This window comes from Mastigoproctus giganteus, chromosome 8 (genome assembly GCF_048544385.1).
Source record: "Mastigoproctus giganteus isolate SK-2022 chromosome 8, ASM4854438v1, whole genome shotgun sequence".
NCBI classification, from domain to species: Eukaryota; Metazoa; Arthropoda; class Arachnida; order Uropygi; family Thelyphonidae; genus Mastigoproctus; species Mastigoproctus giganteus.
In genome coordinates this window covers 183,946,881-183,963,085 of record NC_143582.1, presented here as the reverse complement: position 1 = coordinate 183,963,085, position 16,205 = coordinate 183,946,881, and the positions used below count along the sequence as shown (strand labels likewise).

Below are 16,205 nucleotides of genomic sequence, written 5' to 3'. Positions count from 1 at the left end.
TTAACAAAACCATGCTGTGTCCAAGCTATAGCTGAAGTCTTGTCTAAATGATCCTGCAGTGCTTCTTTAACTAGTGCCTCCATTAATTTTCCTGGAACAGAAATTAAACTCACAGGTCTATAATTACTTGTGTCAGCCTTTGATCCTCCTTTCTGAATTGGGGTGACATTTGCACATCTCCTGTCTGTGGGTACCTCCCCTGAGTCCAAGGAAGCTCTCATAATTATGGCTAAGGGTTTGTTTACTTCCTTTGCTGCCCCCTTTAATATAACTGGATAGATCCCATCCATCCCGGGTGCCTTTCTTGTGTTTATCTTCAACAATTTCTCCTCCACTTTACTCTCAGTTATTACAAGATTCTCTAGCTTACTGGTAGAGTTGAATACACCTCTGGCTTTCCCCTCGCTAAATAACTCCTCATGTGTGAATGTCGATGCAAATTATTCATTTAGTTTGTTAGCTACCTGAGCAGGGTCATCAACAGTTGACCCATCGATATCAAGTGGACCAATCTGATTCATCCCCTTCCTTCTAGAGTTTACAATAGCAAAGAACTCTTTGCTGTTTTTCTTTGCATCCTTTGCCAAAGATTTCTCGTAATCTGCCTTCGCCTGCCTAACCTCCTTTGTAACTTGGTTACAGATCAACTTGTATCTATCATAGGCTTCTGTGTCATGTGTTAATTTGTATATATCCCATGCATGTTTCTTCTCTGCCATATGCCTCATCAGTTCATCTGATATCCATTTAGGCCTAAACCTCGAACAGTATTTCTTGGTTGGTATGAAAAGCCTAGCAGCTTCCAAGATAAGTTCTTTGAATGCTTCCCATTTTGCATTTGCTGTTGGTAACATCATCAGTTGGTCCCACTGTATAGAATTTAAATACTGTCTCAGTCCATCGTAGTCGCCTTTACGAAAGCAATAACCCTTCCCTTTACCCCTAATGGTAGTTACCTCTTTGTGTAAATCCCACTTCAGCACACTGTGATCACTGCCACCTAGTGGTTCATTTATCTGCAGATTCTTAATGCATGAAGAATCACTGCTGATAATCAAATCAAGAGCATTCCTCCCCTCTAGTTGCCTCCTGAACATGCTGATGTAGAAAACAATCATCCAATAAATCCACAAAAGCCTTGCTAGTTTGTGAGTGACCAGCCCCCAAATTCCAGTCAATATCTGGGAAATTAAAATCTCCCATTATAAACTCTCTGATTTACTGGCCCACTCTATTTCCCTGTACAGTATCTTATTATACTCATCAGAGTCATTAGGCCTATAGCACACTCCTACTCTCAATTTTGATCTCCCAATGCTTATGTCATACCAAACTGACTCGACACTGCACTGTCCAGCGATGTCCACTGGCTTCACTTCCTTGGATTTTATGTATTTCTTAACTAATAGCATAACCCCTCCTCCCTTCCTATCCAGTCTATCCTTTCTGTAGACGTTATACTCACCAAATTCCAGTTCTGCATTCCTTATATCTGTGTGACACCACGTCTCTGATATCCCAACAATATCTGCCTTTGATGTTTTGAGCAATACCTCAAATTCATTTACTAAACTCCTAGCATTGGTGTACACGCAAGTATACATGCACCTATTTCTATTCTTAGCTACCCTAACACAACCCATGTGTTTACTTGTACCGCAATGACCATCGGCAGTCTCTGAAATAACCTGCATCTTGTTTTTCAGGCTTCATTCCAATAGATGCAGTGCAAGAATCTCTTTCACCTCTGCCAGTGGCTACTGTTAATCTATTCGTCTTTGTCTCCCCCTAAGCTAGCAGTTTTCCGACCCACCTAACACTGCCTCAATAGCATCAGCAAATATTCTTGCACCCTTTCTATTTAAGTGTATCCCATCCCTGTAGAAGCAATCTCTCCTGTGAGCAAGTACAGTCCAGGCTGAAAAAAATTCTACCCCTTCAGCCTTGCACATGGCAGAAGGTTATCAAATTGTAGCAGGATACTTAATGATTTTGGAATGACTGAAAGCAAAGTGGAGGAGAAATTGTTGAAGTTAAACATAAGAAAAGCACCTGGGGGGGTGGATGGGATCTATCCAGTTATATTAAAGGAGGCGGCAAAGCAACTAAGCAAACCCTTTGCCATAATTATGAGAGAATCCTTGGACTCAGGGGAGGTTCCCACGGACTGGAGATGTGCAAATGTATCCCCAATTCACAAAGGAGGATCGAAGGGTGATATGAGTAATTACAGGCCAGTTAGTTTAACTTCTGTTCCGGGTAAAATAATGGAGTCACTGGTTAAAGATGTATTTTGCAGGATCATCTAGACAAGACTGCAGCAATAATTCAGACACAGCATGGGTTTGTTAAGGGAAAGTCTTGTCTGACAAATTTGATAGGATATTGTGATGTGGTTACAAAGGAACTGGATGCAAAAAAATATTTTGATATCATATATTTGGATTTCAGGAAAGCTTTTGACACTGTTGCGCATGGAAGACTATTGTACAAATTGGAGCAGAATGGTATTAAGGGTAAGTTGCTACAATGGATAAAAGGATGGTTAAGTGGGAGAAGACAGAGGATGGTAATCAATGGGTACTGATATTCGTGGACTAATGTTATTAGTGGAGTCCCACAGGGTTCGGTGTTAGGTCCACTGTTGTTTTGTATATTTATCAATGATATTGATGAAGGTATATCAGGCTTAATGTCGAAGTTTGCAGATGATACAAAGGTTGGCAGGGTTGTTAATGACAGTAATGGCAGTGTGCTACTGCAACAGGATCTAGATAATTTGGGCAGATGGGCTAAGAAGTGGCAACTGAAATTTAACCTTGACAAATGCAAAGTATTGCATATGGGTAGAAGTAACCCCAGAGAAACGTACCAACTGTGTGGTACTACACTTAAGGTGGTAGAAAATGAAAAAGACCTGGGAGTAATTGTGCTTTCAGACATGAAGTTTTCTGAGCAATGCAGACAGGCTGCCAGGGCAGGTCATGGGGTTTTGTCAATGATATATAGGAATTTTGCTAGCAGGGAAAAGGAGATGATTATCCCTCTGCATAAGGCAATGGTCAGGCCACACCTTGACACACTAAAGACTGCTGTACAAATTGAAGCAGTGTAGCATTGGGGCAAATTACTCCTGTGGATAAAGGGATGGTTGAGTGGGTGAAGACAGAGAGTGGTAATCAGTGTACACTGCTCTTCGTGGACTAATGTTATTAATGGAGTCCCCCAGGGTTCAGTGTTGGATCCATTGTTGTTTTCAATATTTGTTAATGATACTGCTGAAGGTATATAAGGCTTAATGTCAAAGTTTTCAGACGATATGAAGGTTGGCAGGGTTGTTAATTACACTAATGATAGTATGCTACTGCAAAAGGATCTAGAAAAGTTGAGCAGATGGGCTGAGAGGTGGCAACTGAAGTAAAGAACTACATATGGGAAGCAGTAACCCCAGAGTAACGTATCAACTCTGTGGTACTACACTGACAGTGGTAGAGAATGAAAAGGACCTAGGGGTAACTGTGCAGGCAGACATGAAATTTTCTGAGCATTGTAGACGGTCAGCACTGTTCAGACAGTAGCTCATGGTGTTTTGTAATGATACACAGAAATTTTTCTAACAGGGATAAGGAGGTGATTATCCTCTTGTATAAGGCAATGGTCAGGCCACATCTTGAGTACTGTATACAAGTCTGGAGGCCTCATTTTAGGAAAGATGTAGAGCTGCTGGAATGAGTACAGAGAAGGGCAACAAGATTAGTGACTGGAACAAAGGGTTGCTCTTACGAAGAAACGCTTAAGCTGATAGGATTCTTCCTCTTGACCAGATTAATCGCCTGAGGGGGGGGGACATACATTCAAATTGAGGAAAGACAGTTAGTTGTAGAATAGATGTGTGGAAATTTGCCTTTAGCCATTGCGTGGTTGATTTCTGGATCAAACGTACATCTGTTATTGTAGAAGTGGACAGCTTAAATAAATTCAAGGCAGAACTAAAACATTTGGAGCAAATGGATGGGTGAAATGGGAAGGATTTTTTTTTTTTTTGCTGTTGCTGTATAAGCTTGCTTTCTTGCATCATATGCCTCTACTAATGCTAATCTTAAGATCTACTCAGCAGTAAAGGAGATAGCTGATTCTCAACAGCTTCAATGTGCTGTCAATAAATTCTCTCTTTGGCTATCTCTGAATGGCTTCTCTGCTAACCTCTTGAAGTGCAAAGTAATCCCTTTCTCATCCTGCAGGTCTACACAACTAATAAATATGGAGTACAACATTAACTCTGTGATCATCGAAGGGTGTGACCAAGTTAACGACTTGAGAATTATCTTCTCGAGCAGTGCTAAATTTGATGTCCATGTGCTTAAAATCACCAGCAAAGCATTCAAAATACTGGTATTTATCAAACGGAACACCTACAAGTTCAAAAAAATTCAGATATACTTGTATCCTGTATAAAATTATAGCTCTCCCAATCCTTCAATTCAGCTCACCCCTCACACAAAGATTAATTAATAAAATAAAAGCAGTCTGAAAAAAATTGTTCGTTACCTTACATTCCGTAATCCTCTATTTTATCACTCAGTGTACTATGAATCACTATATGATTGCTTTCATTTGAGGCCTCTGTGTACTACAAGAGTAGCTTCTGATATCACCCTTCCAGCCAAAGTAATCACTGGAACTTATGAAGCATCTAATATTCTTAATAAAATCAATTTTAATGCTCCTCGTAGACAAATCAGGAATCTTATGTTGTTTTGCCTTGACTATGCTACCACTGACTCTATGAAGTTCAGTGCACTGAACAGAATCAGCAAATGACTCTCTCATTGACTTTTTTGACAACTCCCAATCACTGATAAACTCCATTCCCAAGTGTGCCTCTTCTCTTGAACTACATAGTGACTAGCTCTCATCTAATTATTATAGTTTATTATTATTTGTTTTATTATTTTCCTTACCTTAACTTAATGCATACCTCTTTTGTACATATGATTTTAATGTTTGAATCTATATCAATGTTTATCTTCCTGTTGGATTTCTTATTATTGTTATCAGTTGTGTTCATTGTTCTGCTCTCAGATACACTGTTAATGGTTACCTGTTGTGTATCTTGTTATTAATAAAAATAAAAATAAAATAAAAAATATACTTGGATTTCAGAAAAGCTTTTGATACTGTTGCATATAAAAGACTGCTGTACAAATTGGAGTAGTGTGGTGTTAAGCACAAGTTGCTGCTATGGATAAAGGGATGGCTGAGTGGAAGACGATAGAGAGTGGTAATCAAGGACACTGCTCTTCATGGACTATGTTATTAGTGGGGCCCCAGGGTTTAGTCTTGGGCTCATTGTTGTTTTCTATATTTATTAATGATACTGATGAAGACATATCAGGCTTAATATCCAAGTTTGCAGATGATACAAAGCTTGGCAGGGTGGTTAATGGTAGAAATGACAGCATGCTGCTTCAACATGATCTAGAAAAGTTAGGCAGATGGGCTGAAAAAAAATGGCAACTGAAGTTTAACATTGACAAATGTAAAATACTGCATATGGGAAGCAGTAATCCCAGAGTAATGTACCAACTGTGTCATACTACACTTAGGGTAGTGGAAAATGAAAGATCTGGGGATGACTGTTCAGTTGGATATGAAGTTCTCTGAGTAATGCAGAACAGGCTGCAAGGACAATTGTGGGGTTTGTCAATAATGTATAGGAATTTTGGTAGCAGGTATAAGGAGGTGATTATCCCATTCTATAAGGCAATGGTCAGGCCACATCTTGAGTATTTAAATACAGGTCTGGAGGCCTCATTTTAAGAAGGATGTAGAGCTGCTGGAACAAGTACAGAGAAGGTAATGAGATTGGTGAGAGGAACAAAGAGGTGCTTTTACCAAGAAAGGCTTCAAGTTCTGCAAATTGAAACATCTGGAGACTAGATACCTGAAAGGATTAAGCAAGCACAATGCTATGGGATTCTTCCTCTTGCTCAGACTACACACGAGGGGACACAAATTCAAAGTGAAGAAGGATGGTTGTAGAATAGATTACGAGGAAGTTTGCCTTTAGCCAGAGGGTGACTGATTACTGGAACAAACTTCCATCCATTGTTGTGGAAGTTGACAGCTTGAATAAATTCAAGGAAGGACTAGATGAAATGAAAGGAATCTTTTTTTTGGCTAATGCTGTATAAGCTTTCTTTCTTGCATCCTTTGCCACTATCAATACTAATTCCTTCCTTACCCCTCTTATGCATTGTTTACTGCCATCAAAAATGGATAAGTTAGAACAGTGACTTAGCTAAGTTTTTTGGGCCCTTAGGCAAGAAATCATTTTGGGCCCCTTATTTTTATTAAAATAAATTTTAATTATGTATAATATAAAAAATTATGCTGATAAATACATAAATGTATTTTATTTACGATTTCTTTATAATTTTACAAACATCAAAAACATGAAAATTAATATTACAATATATAATACTACTTAAATACAATTTGACAAACAAAAAAAATTACTATAGCTAATAAATTTACGAAAAAAGTTAAAATGTTACTTTTAGCGCTTTTCCATTTGCAAAATCATTAAATGCATTTTACTGGCATATTTATGCTCAATAGCCAACATTTCAAGATTGTACAGTCTACTTTGACCAATAGCATTACTTTTATAATAATCTTTTATTATTTGTAATTTACTAAATGACCTTCTTTTGGCAGAGGCAGCTGGCAGGGTAAAAAAATAAAGTAAAAATTTCTGAAAAGTCAAATAAAAAAAATTGTCTGATAGACATGTTTGCTGATAAATTCATCTCATAAAAAATTATTCATCTGTACACTCTCTCTCCCCAACTGCCGATTCAACATTGTAATTTAATCACACTTATTAAACAAGGAGAAAGGGGAACTATAGGAAATTTTGGAATTGGTGAAAGAAATGAAAGAGGCGAAAGACTTGTGGAATTTGCAGAATCTCAAGGACTGTCAGTAATGAACACTTTTTTCAAGAAAAGGGTGAACAGAAAGTGGACATGGAAGAGTCCAAATGGATTAACTACTAATGAAATCGACTTCATCCTCACTAATAGAAGATATATTGTGAATGATGTCACCGTCCTAAATAAGGTAAATGTTGGAAGTGATCACAGAATGGTAAGATGTACACTTGATATAGATGTAGGAAAGGAAAGGAAAAAACTGACTCGAGTAAATAATACAAAGGTCTTTGAGATAACAGAAGAGGAGAAAAAGCAGTATGTACTGGAACTTAAGAACAAGTATGAGCTTCTGCAGACTGCTGAGGACCAAGATATCGACGAGGAATATTACAACTTTTTGAAAGTGATAAAGCCCAAGAAACCTATAGGGAAAAAGAAATCCAAAGAAGAAAAAATTAGTCAAGAAACACTTGTCATGATGAACCGAAGACGACAAATGAAAAGCAAGAAAAACACTGACAGGGAGAAAATTGAGTATACTGAGTTATGCAAAGCCATTAGAAAGAGACTCAGAGAGGACATAAGAAGATTTAACACAAGAAAAGTAGAACAAGCATTAAGGGAAAACAAAGGATTTAAATCAGCAGCCATGAGCAGTAATACAGAAAGACAAATGATACTGAAACTGAAGAATAGCGATGGTGTACTTATAAACAGCAGAGAAGGCATAATTCAAATAGCAGAAGACTACTATAGAGAATTATACAAGGAGCAGGGGAATGATGCCAGCAGTGGGGAAGATGGATTGCAAAGTAGCAACACATACGACATACCCAATATTCTTCCTGATGAGGTAGAACATGCATTGAAGAAAATGAAGAATCAGAAAGCCCCGGGGGAAGATGAAGTTACTGTAGAGTTGTTAAAATTGGGAGGAAGAGACATAACACAAAAACTGGCAAGGCTCTTCACAAAGTGCATTAGAAAAGGTGTGACGCCTAAGCAGTGGAATAATGCAATCATAGTTTTGCTGCATAAGAAAGGAGATAAATCAGAAATTGGAAATTATAGACCAATTAGCTTGTTATCCCACATCTACAAGTTGTTCACAAGGGTCATTACTAACAGATTAGAAAGAATACTGGATGAGAATCAACCGAAAGAGCAAGCTGGCTTTAGGACAGGATTCGCAACTATGGATCACCTTCATGTAATATCACAGCTAATGGAGAAAGCAAATGAATATAAAACACCATTATGCCTGGCATTTGTGGATTATGAAAAGGCATTTGACTCCATACAGCATAAGGCAATGTTTCGGGCACTGGAAAGACAAGGCATTGATACCCCATATATTATGATTTTGAAGAAAATATACGAGAGTGCTACCTCCTTTATTAGACTAGACAAAGACAGTAGGAAATTTAAAATTGAGAAAGGAGTTCGACAAGGAGACACAATATCTCCTAAGCTGTTTACTGCTGCCCTTGAGGAAGCTTTCAGAAGATTAGACTGGTCGCAGAAAGGAGTCAATGTGAACGGAGAGTACCTAAACCATTTGCGATTTGCAGATGACATTGTGGTCATAAGCCATGATCCCAAAGAATTAGAGGAAAATCTTAATCAGTTATGCACAGCTAGTAAGGATTTTGGACTAAAGATGAATATGGCTAAAACAAAAGTAATGATGAACAAGTATGCCACAGAAAGAGACATAATGATTGAAGGAGCAGTAATTGAAAAGGTGGAGTCATATACTTATCTGGGACAAGTTATTAGCTGTAATAATGATAAATGGCTGGAAGTCAAGAGAAGAATAAATTTTGGATGGATAGCATTCAGGAAATATAGTCACATACTGAAGAGCAATATCCCAGTTTGTCTGAAACGTAAAATAATGGACCAATGTATACTCCCCACCATGACTTATGGAAGTGAAACTTGGGCACTCACCAAAAGAATGGAAGAGAAGCTGAGAACCACACAGCGAAGAATGGAACGAATCATATTGGGAATAAGACTGTTAGATAAGAAGAGAAACACATGGATTAGGCAACAAACTCAAGTAAAGGACATTCTTATCAAAACTAAAGAACTAAAATGGTCTTGGGCAGGACACATAGCTCGAAGACATGATGACAGATGGACTAAGAAAATAACAGAATGGTATCCAAGAGGAGCTAGAAGAAAACCTGGAAGACAAAGGTGGAGATGGATAGATGAAATTCATGAGTTTGTGGGTAGTAAATGGATGTCCAGTGCTCAAAACAGAAGCAACTGGAAAGTTGCTGGAGAGGCCTTCATCCTGCAGTGGATTGAAAATGGCTGATGATGATGATGATTAAACAAGATTTATGAGATTTTCAAACTCACTTAATATATCAGCATTTGACATATGAATTATTTTTTTCAGTTCTAGTATTGCAAAATGATTTTTTACTAACTTCATACTTTCAAAACTATTTTTAATTTGAATTATAATTTTGTCTAAAACAGTAAAAAATGCTGATTTAAAAAAAAAACAAAACTAATCTCTATTATCAAACAAAAAATCTGAAGCTAATTCATTGTACTGTCTTTTAGTTCTACACTGTTGTTTGTTTTAAAATTTGGGATCTACCCCGAACTCCTTAGCAATTTGCTCAGATTCGTATTTAATTTGTTCATATGAATTTTGAATGTTTTGTAAATTTTTACTGACTCGATCCAATACAGAAGTACATTCATCGAGGTCTATATCATGCTTCTGTAGAGTTTTTGAAGCATAATTAATTTTGCACATCATGTTATTCAAAAATATACAAATGAAAATAAAATCAAATGTCATCATTTGCTTCTTTATTCTATGTGCTTCGTCTCGGTCTGCTTTTTTAGTTGATTTAACATTCATTTCTGTCAAAGCTTTTATAATATCTGCAAAATGAACTTTCACAGAAGAAACAGCTAGAAGAAAACCTGGAAGACAAAGGCAGAGATGAATAGATGAAATTCATGAGTTTTTGGGTAGTAAATGGATGGCCAGTGCTCAAAACAGAAGGAACTGGAAAGTTGCTGGTGAGGCCTTCATCCTGCAGTGGACTGAAAATGGCTGATGATGAACTTTCACAGCTGTTATTGACTGTAATCTACCAGACCAGCGAGTAGGGTTGAGTTTTTTTTTAATGTAACTTCAGATTCCCCAGTAAATTTAGGAAGAAGATCCCATCTTTTTTTTTTTTTACTATTTCCAAAAAAATTATACAAAATTTGAAGTATGTCGAAAAATGATGAAACATTATTACAATTTACCCTATTTAAATAACTAAATTTAGATTGCGACTTGCACAATGAATGTACTCTGCATTTGATTGGATCCTTTTAACGTGTGATTGCACACCATTATAAACCCCACTCGTGGCATTAGCCCCATCATATCCCTGACCATAAAATTTTTCAATGGGAATATTTAGTTTGTGTAATATTTTCATTATATTATCCGTCATCATTTCTGCAGAATGATCATTCATGTCATAGAATCCTAAAAATGTTTCACAAATTTCAAAATCTTTGGATTTTTCATTTTCGTCACAAATTGTGACCATGTTGTACAATAATACTTAATTGATTTTTTTTGTGAGATCTTGAGTAGTATCCAAAATTAGTGAATAGAATGGTGCTGAATTAATTTTGAGTGCACTTTTCTTTTGTTAATTTGGTACCTAAACATTCTGTTAACCCATTTTGGATAATGGGACTTAAATAAGTTACTGGACCAGATGGCTTATTAATAATTTGTTTCTTTACGTCATCATAGTAGAAAAGTAAACGGAACTGCGATACAAAATTGCCGTTGTAATCTTCCGAAAATCCTTTCCGATGATTGTGAAATGCTAAAGAAGTTTTAGCCAACATAAGCGTTATCAGAAATAACGGTTCTAGTACCATTTTCCAATATGAGGATCTGTATCTTACTTGTTCCTCAAGATCTTTATCAATTGTTGCGTTCTTTGCCACATTTCATGTATAGCACATGCCTCGATATGATGTTGAGAAACACTGAGTTTTTATCCAAAAAGATTTTTCCAATCTTGTAGTCTGGAGTAGCATAGCCAGAAACGTGGAACTGGACCATATGTTGAAGTAGAATAGTAGTACATGTCACTAAAACTTCTATTTTGTTGTTCAGGATCCCTTAGAAAAGGTCCTTTAGGTCGCTGAGGTGACAAACTCGTAATGTTTCTTTTTGTTTCGTCGGAAATGTTGATGACCACGTATTCTTCAAGATTGCTTGGAGGAATAAACGGTGCAGTGTGTTCAATACTAATTTCCAACAAAGGCATATCTATTATTGTTGAACTGTTTTCGTTTGATGACCCGGCTTGATTTAAATGATCCGCAAATATATTAACACTAGCAGAATTCTTTTCCACATTTTCCAATTCAATACTGGTCTTTTCTTTACCTTCTTCTGGACATAATTCATTACTGTGTTTTGTAAAGAAATGATCTAATTTAGGTAATTTATTGACTGCTTGTTCTTTTGCTTTCTTCATTGTTCTTTTTTGGGCTCCACTCTCCTTTTTTCTTTTCATCCATTTTTAACCAAAAATTTTAGTAATTTAATTTTACACTTTATATTTTAAATACAGATAGCAGTAATAAACAAATACATTTTTGTATGTCAATTGCTGTTTTGATAATGACTTGAACTTGAACAAACTTGAATTGAAATTAATCAACTAACAACTTTTGTCCACTGTATATGGCAAAATGTTCGTATACGGTGGAACCTATCCCCCCACCCGTGTCCTCCTGTCAAGTTGGGGAATCCCAAACACCATACAATATGATGCATACACATACAGTAACTGAATGGGTGTCTGATTACTATACAAAGTTGCATTCGTTAAAGCAAAATAAAGACTGCCGCTGCCTGCGTTTGTTATGTTTTGGCGATAAGATATAAGAATTCCTTCCTTACTCTAGATGTATAACATTGTTGAGGAGCTCAGTGAGAAAAATATTTTCATTACATGTTGTTGTCTATAGGCCCTAGCATAGTAGGGGTGGCCCCTACTTGCATCAGTTTATGGGCCATGGTGAAGTAGGGCCCCTAGGCTTTGCCTACTTTTGCTATATGGTAGCTATGCTCCTGAGTTAGAACTATAAGTTCACATACTAGCTGGAGGCCACACTGTATTGGCAAAATAATGCAAGGAAGCAAGCTATTAGAAAAAAAAAAAAAAAAAAAAATCATTTCATTATCAATTTCTTCAAAGGTGTTTTCCCAATCCATTTTTAAATTTAAACCTCCAACAAACTCCACAAGAGTAGGTGGGAGAGATTCTCTCTCATTAAAGTAAAACTGGTTTCGGTTTGGAGAAGTGAGGGTTAAGCCATGGCCTGCTCATTGAGTGAATTTTTCTTTTTTTTTTTGGGGGGGGGGGGATTAAAAAATGATAAAAAATAAAACTTTTTTACCTAACTGCATTTATATATTAAATTTTTCTTATTTTGATCTCATTGTCCAACACAGAGTGAAATTGTTGCCAAAAAATAAAGTCAAAAATTTTAAAAAATTTGTAAAAAATTAAACAAAAACAGTTGTAGTCATTATTTTTTACTGCCTGCAGTAATATTGTTTATAGCTATTTACTTACCATTTAATTCAATTTCACCATTTCTAAATCTGAATTCCAGAGAGAATGTCAGCTTGTTTAAACCGAAATTGGACAATAATGTCTAGCAGGTGTGATCTCTTCTTTCGATTTCTTAAAAGATATTTTTGTGCTATCTATTAAATCTGTTAATTATTAGTTGGAAACACAAGTAAAAGATGGCAGCATGTAACTGATGATATCAAAACAACTTGTACATTTAATTGATGCTTTATGCCCCAAGAGCCTACATACATAAAACGTAAATTTACATATGTACTCCTAAATAGGTTAAACCCATCTTGATAAGACCATCCTGTAGATGTTGTTTTTAAACTCATTAACTCACAGAATTAGTCTTTCCTAATAAGAATACCTTTTGTACACGTCACAATAGACCTAAAATCAGGTTTTCTAGTCTACATGGAATAATCACCTCATTGTTACTTATTACTAGCAGAGCTCAATGAGCTGTCCTACTAATCTGTCTATGCTGTTCAAAGAACTTCATATCACACTATACAGTTACTACCCAGTCCTTGTCATTATCACCAATCTTGAGTTTGGTGCTATCCAGATGCAAGACCTTATTTCACCGTCATACTTCATTTTTCAGCCAATCCAAATAAATTTTGATGAAGTAGTATTACCATCAATTAACTGCCCTCTCTATCTTTGTGTCATTAGAACTAGACTTGGAACATCTTGGGACATCTACATCATTCTTCTTTCTCCTCATTCTTGGTGATTCCCTTCTACCTCTCTCTCTCGTGGTAATTGGGAAATTTTTTTAGCTAGTGCAGCATAAGCCTCAGGCTTCCTTGCACTATATGAATAATAATATCGTTAATATTTGTAGAAGAATAAGAGAAATATGATACGTAGAACACTTCCATATGATACTCTCCAGAAATTAAAACAAATAAAAGATTAAACCAAAATGATTACAGTAAAAATCAGTTGAAAACAATTCAAAAAACAATTAAAAAGTTTAATGTAAATTTTGAAAAACAATTTTCCTTCCTGAAGTTGATAGAGCTTTTTGACTGTATGTTGTGATTGCAGGAATGGAAATTACGGAGTATGCGTGAGCTCAAATCTTAAATAGATTATTTGTGCATGTAAAAGACCATGAATTACGGATTAGATATGGACAGAGAATGATAATAGAATTCTCATGTAATTTAATTGATCTTTCTGCAGTTAATAGTCTGGTATAATTACGTTGGACACTAAGTATTTTGGCCTTGTTAAATAAAGATTTATGTTCAGCAGAAATCGTGTTGAGTCTTGGTACTATGAGTCGCAATCACTGCAAGAAATGTTGTATACCAGGTCATTTATTTGTGTTGCGAAAGAGGAAAGGACTGAGCGATCGTTCAGTATAGCATGTCATTTCTGTATTGGTCTGGCCACAATCTTAAATTCGGTATCTTTAAAGAATCTATTAAGCAGCTTGTGCCACTGTTCAACGTATGGGGCAAAAATTAAGTATTTTTTGATTCTACTATTGATGGTTGGTGTAGTTTTTTGTATCTTATCCTTAGTTTGTACCCTAATAAGAATTGGATACAAAAAAAACTACAACCAACAATAGTAACGTTTCAGAGAATTGTTCCTTCCAGAATTTGGCTTGTGCTCAAAACAAGATAAATCTGTTATGAACAGAAGATGAATCTGTTATTCATTAAAAATTCAAAGCACTACTATTATACAGCTGTTTTGAACCTTAGTGAATTTTCACCAGATAGTGGGTGGCTGCATTAGCAATATCATGTCAAAACAATAAATAAATGTAGAAAATCTAAATGAGAATCCAAGTAGTATGTGTGGAAGAAAAACTCAAAACATAATGAGTTACGTGACTATTAAATACCTAGATTAAAATGGCAATTTTAGGCTGATTTATTGATAATGATGCTATTTCCACAGGGAGCAGAATTTCAAGCCTGTTGTGTTATCACTGAAGGGAATAAAGCTTCCAAGACAGCAACACAGAAAAATATAATCCAGTGAAGTGGATTTCCTTCACATCCCTATCAAACTGTCAAATGATAAGTTCATTTATTATTCAGCAAATACATTACAGCACTTTCAGCAGAGATTTGATCACTTGCTGGATTAAAGTCTGAAAAACAAAACAACTTCGAAAGAAGTCCAACAAATACATATGTTGTGTAAGAATAATTTCTGTAAGAATGTAACTGACTTCAATACTCAGTTACATTCTTAATTCCTAATATAATTTTCTTCTCTTTTAGGAATTATATTTATGTGTCTGAGGTTTAACCTAATTTGCAAGTGATCAAGGTTCTGCAATGTATTGTCAAATAATAAATGATTTTATTGTGGTGTAAAGAATGTAGGTAATTTGAATCAACCCTTTTCCCATTCCGTTCTTTCTATCCTTTATGTACACATTATATTTACCAGTCAAATTCTGCATCCAGTATATCACAACAACACCATGTTTCTGATATTCTTATTATGCCCACATTTGTTGACTTAACCAGTAGCTCAAATTCATCAAATTTATTAATCACAATCTTAGCATTCACAATCTTGCAAAAGTTCTCTTATACCTGGACAAAATATCACTCCCACAGTAATTCCTAATTTGTGACTTATTCTCAACATCACCTTGTAACTTCAAATTAAAGCCTCAGACCTGAAATTTAGTAAATAATGATTAAAAATGATTACAGCTTTTTTGAAATTTAACTATTGACAAGTCAGATTGAGTACAATAACAAAGAAAAATTAAGTGTCAGCACTATCAATCATGCAGACTTGATGTAAATAGTTTTTAAAATATTTTTGTACCCACAAGTCTCTGAAGGGGGTGCGCTATAGTGCAATTTCATTTGATTTTAAAAGTTGCTCACACATTAATTGGACAACTTCATCGGCAATAGGAAAAGTTGTTCTATGTCTCGTATTTGGCCTAGGAACATCATCAGCACATTTAAAATTAATGTAAACCAATGTATTTGGTTAAGCATCTAATAAATTTTAAGAAAAATATTGTTATATTCAGTTAAGGATCACATCCACTGTAAAATCTAAATGTTGTGGTTTGGGATAAAATAACTGAATAATGTTATGGCCATTGAGATTAAAAGGGTGGACCTTTCCTAGTATAGACAATAAATCTGCTAAACTTAAAAATGAGAGAGAGAGAGAGAGAGAGAGAGAAAAAGAGAGAGCACGCATAGGATGGTTTTAAATTTCAACACCTTGTATAACATTGTCATTAATTTTTTTAGGTGCAAATTTATTTGATTTCAATGATTTACCTCAAAGGCACTAGTACTGTTTACTACAACGTGACATTCCAGAGTGCAAGAATGGTTTGTGCACAAAAGACGTCGTCCACATGGTCTTCCACATGATCTTGGATTGGATTCTGAACATGGAAGGCTATGGACCTAATATGTACATAAAAACATAATTGAGATCATTGGATTTAAAAACAGTTTACTACAGAACTACAAAACAGTTTACTACAGACACAGCAAAGCAGTGATCATCAGCTGGTGGGTTGCTTCTCCACCAAAGGGAAATTTCACAGGATATGCTTGTGGGGGGGGGGGTAAATAAATTAACAATACAGAACAGGATGGTTGCAGAT

General features: G+C 35.8%; 1 protein-coding gene across 2 annotated transcripts in view; it reads right to left on the bottom strand.

The window, feature by feature from the left end:
• Nucleotides 1–16,205, bottom strand: part of LOC150082059 (NF-X1-type zinc finger protein NFXL1) — a 252,064-nt gene that overhangs the window by 20,924 nt on the left and 214,935 nt on the right. For both annotated transcript variants that reach the window (XM_090379082.1, XM_090379083.1), the window contains exon 16: nt 15,871–16,002. In XM_090379082.1, the coding sequence (XP_090235208.1) occupies nt 15,871–16,002 (132 nt within the window). The remainder of the gene's footprint in view (nt 1–15,870; nt 16,003–16,205) is intronic.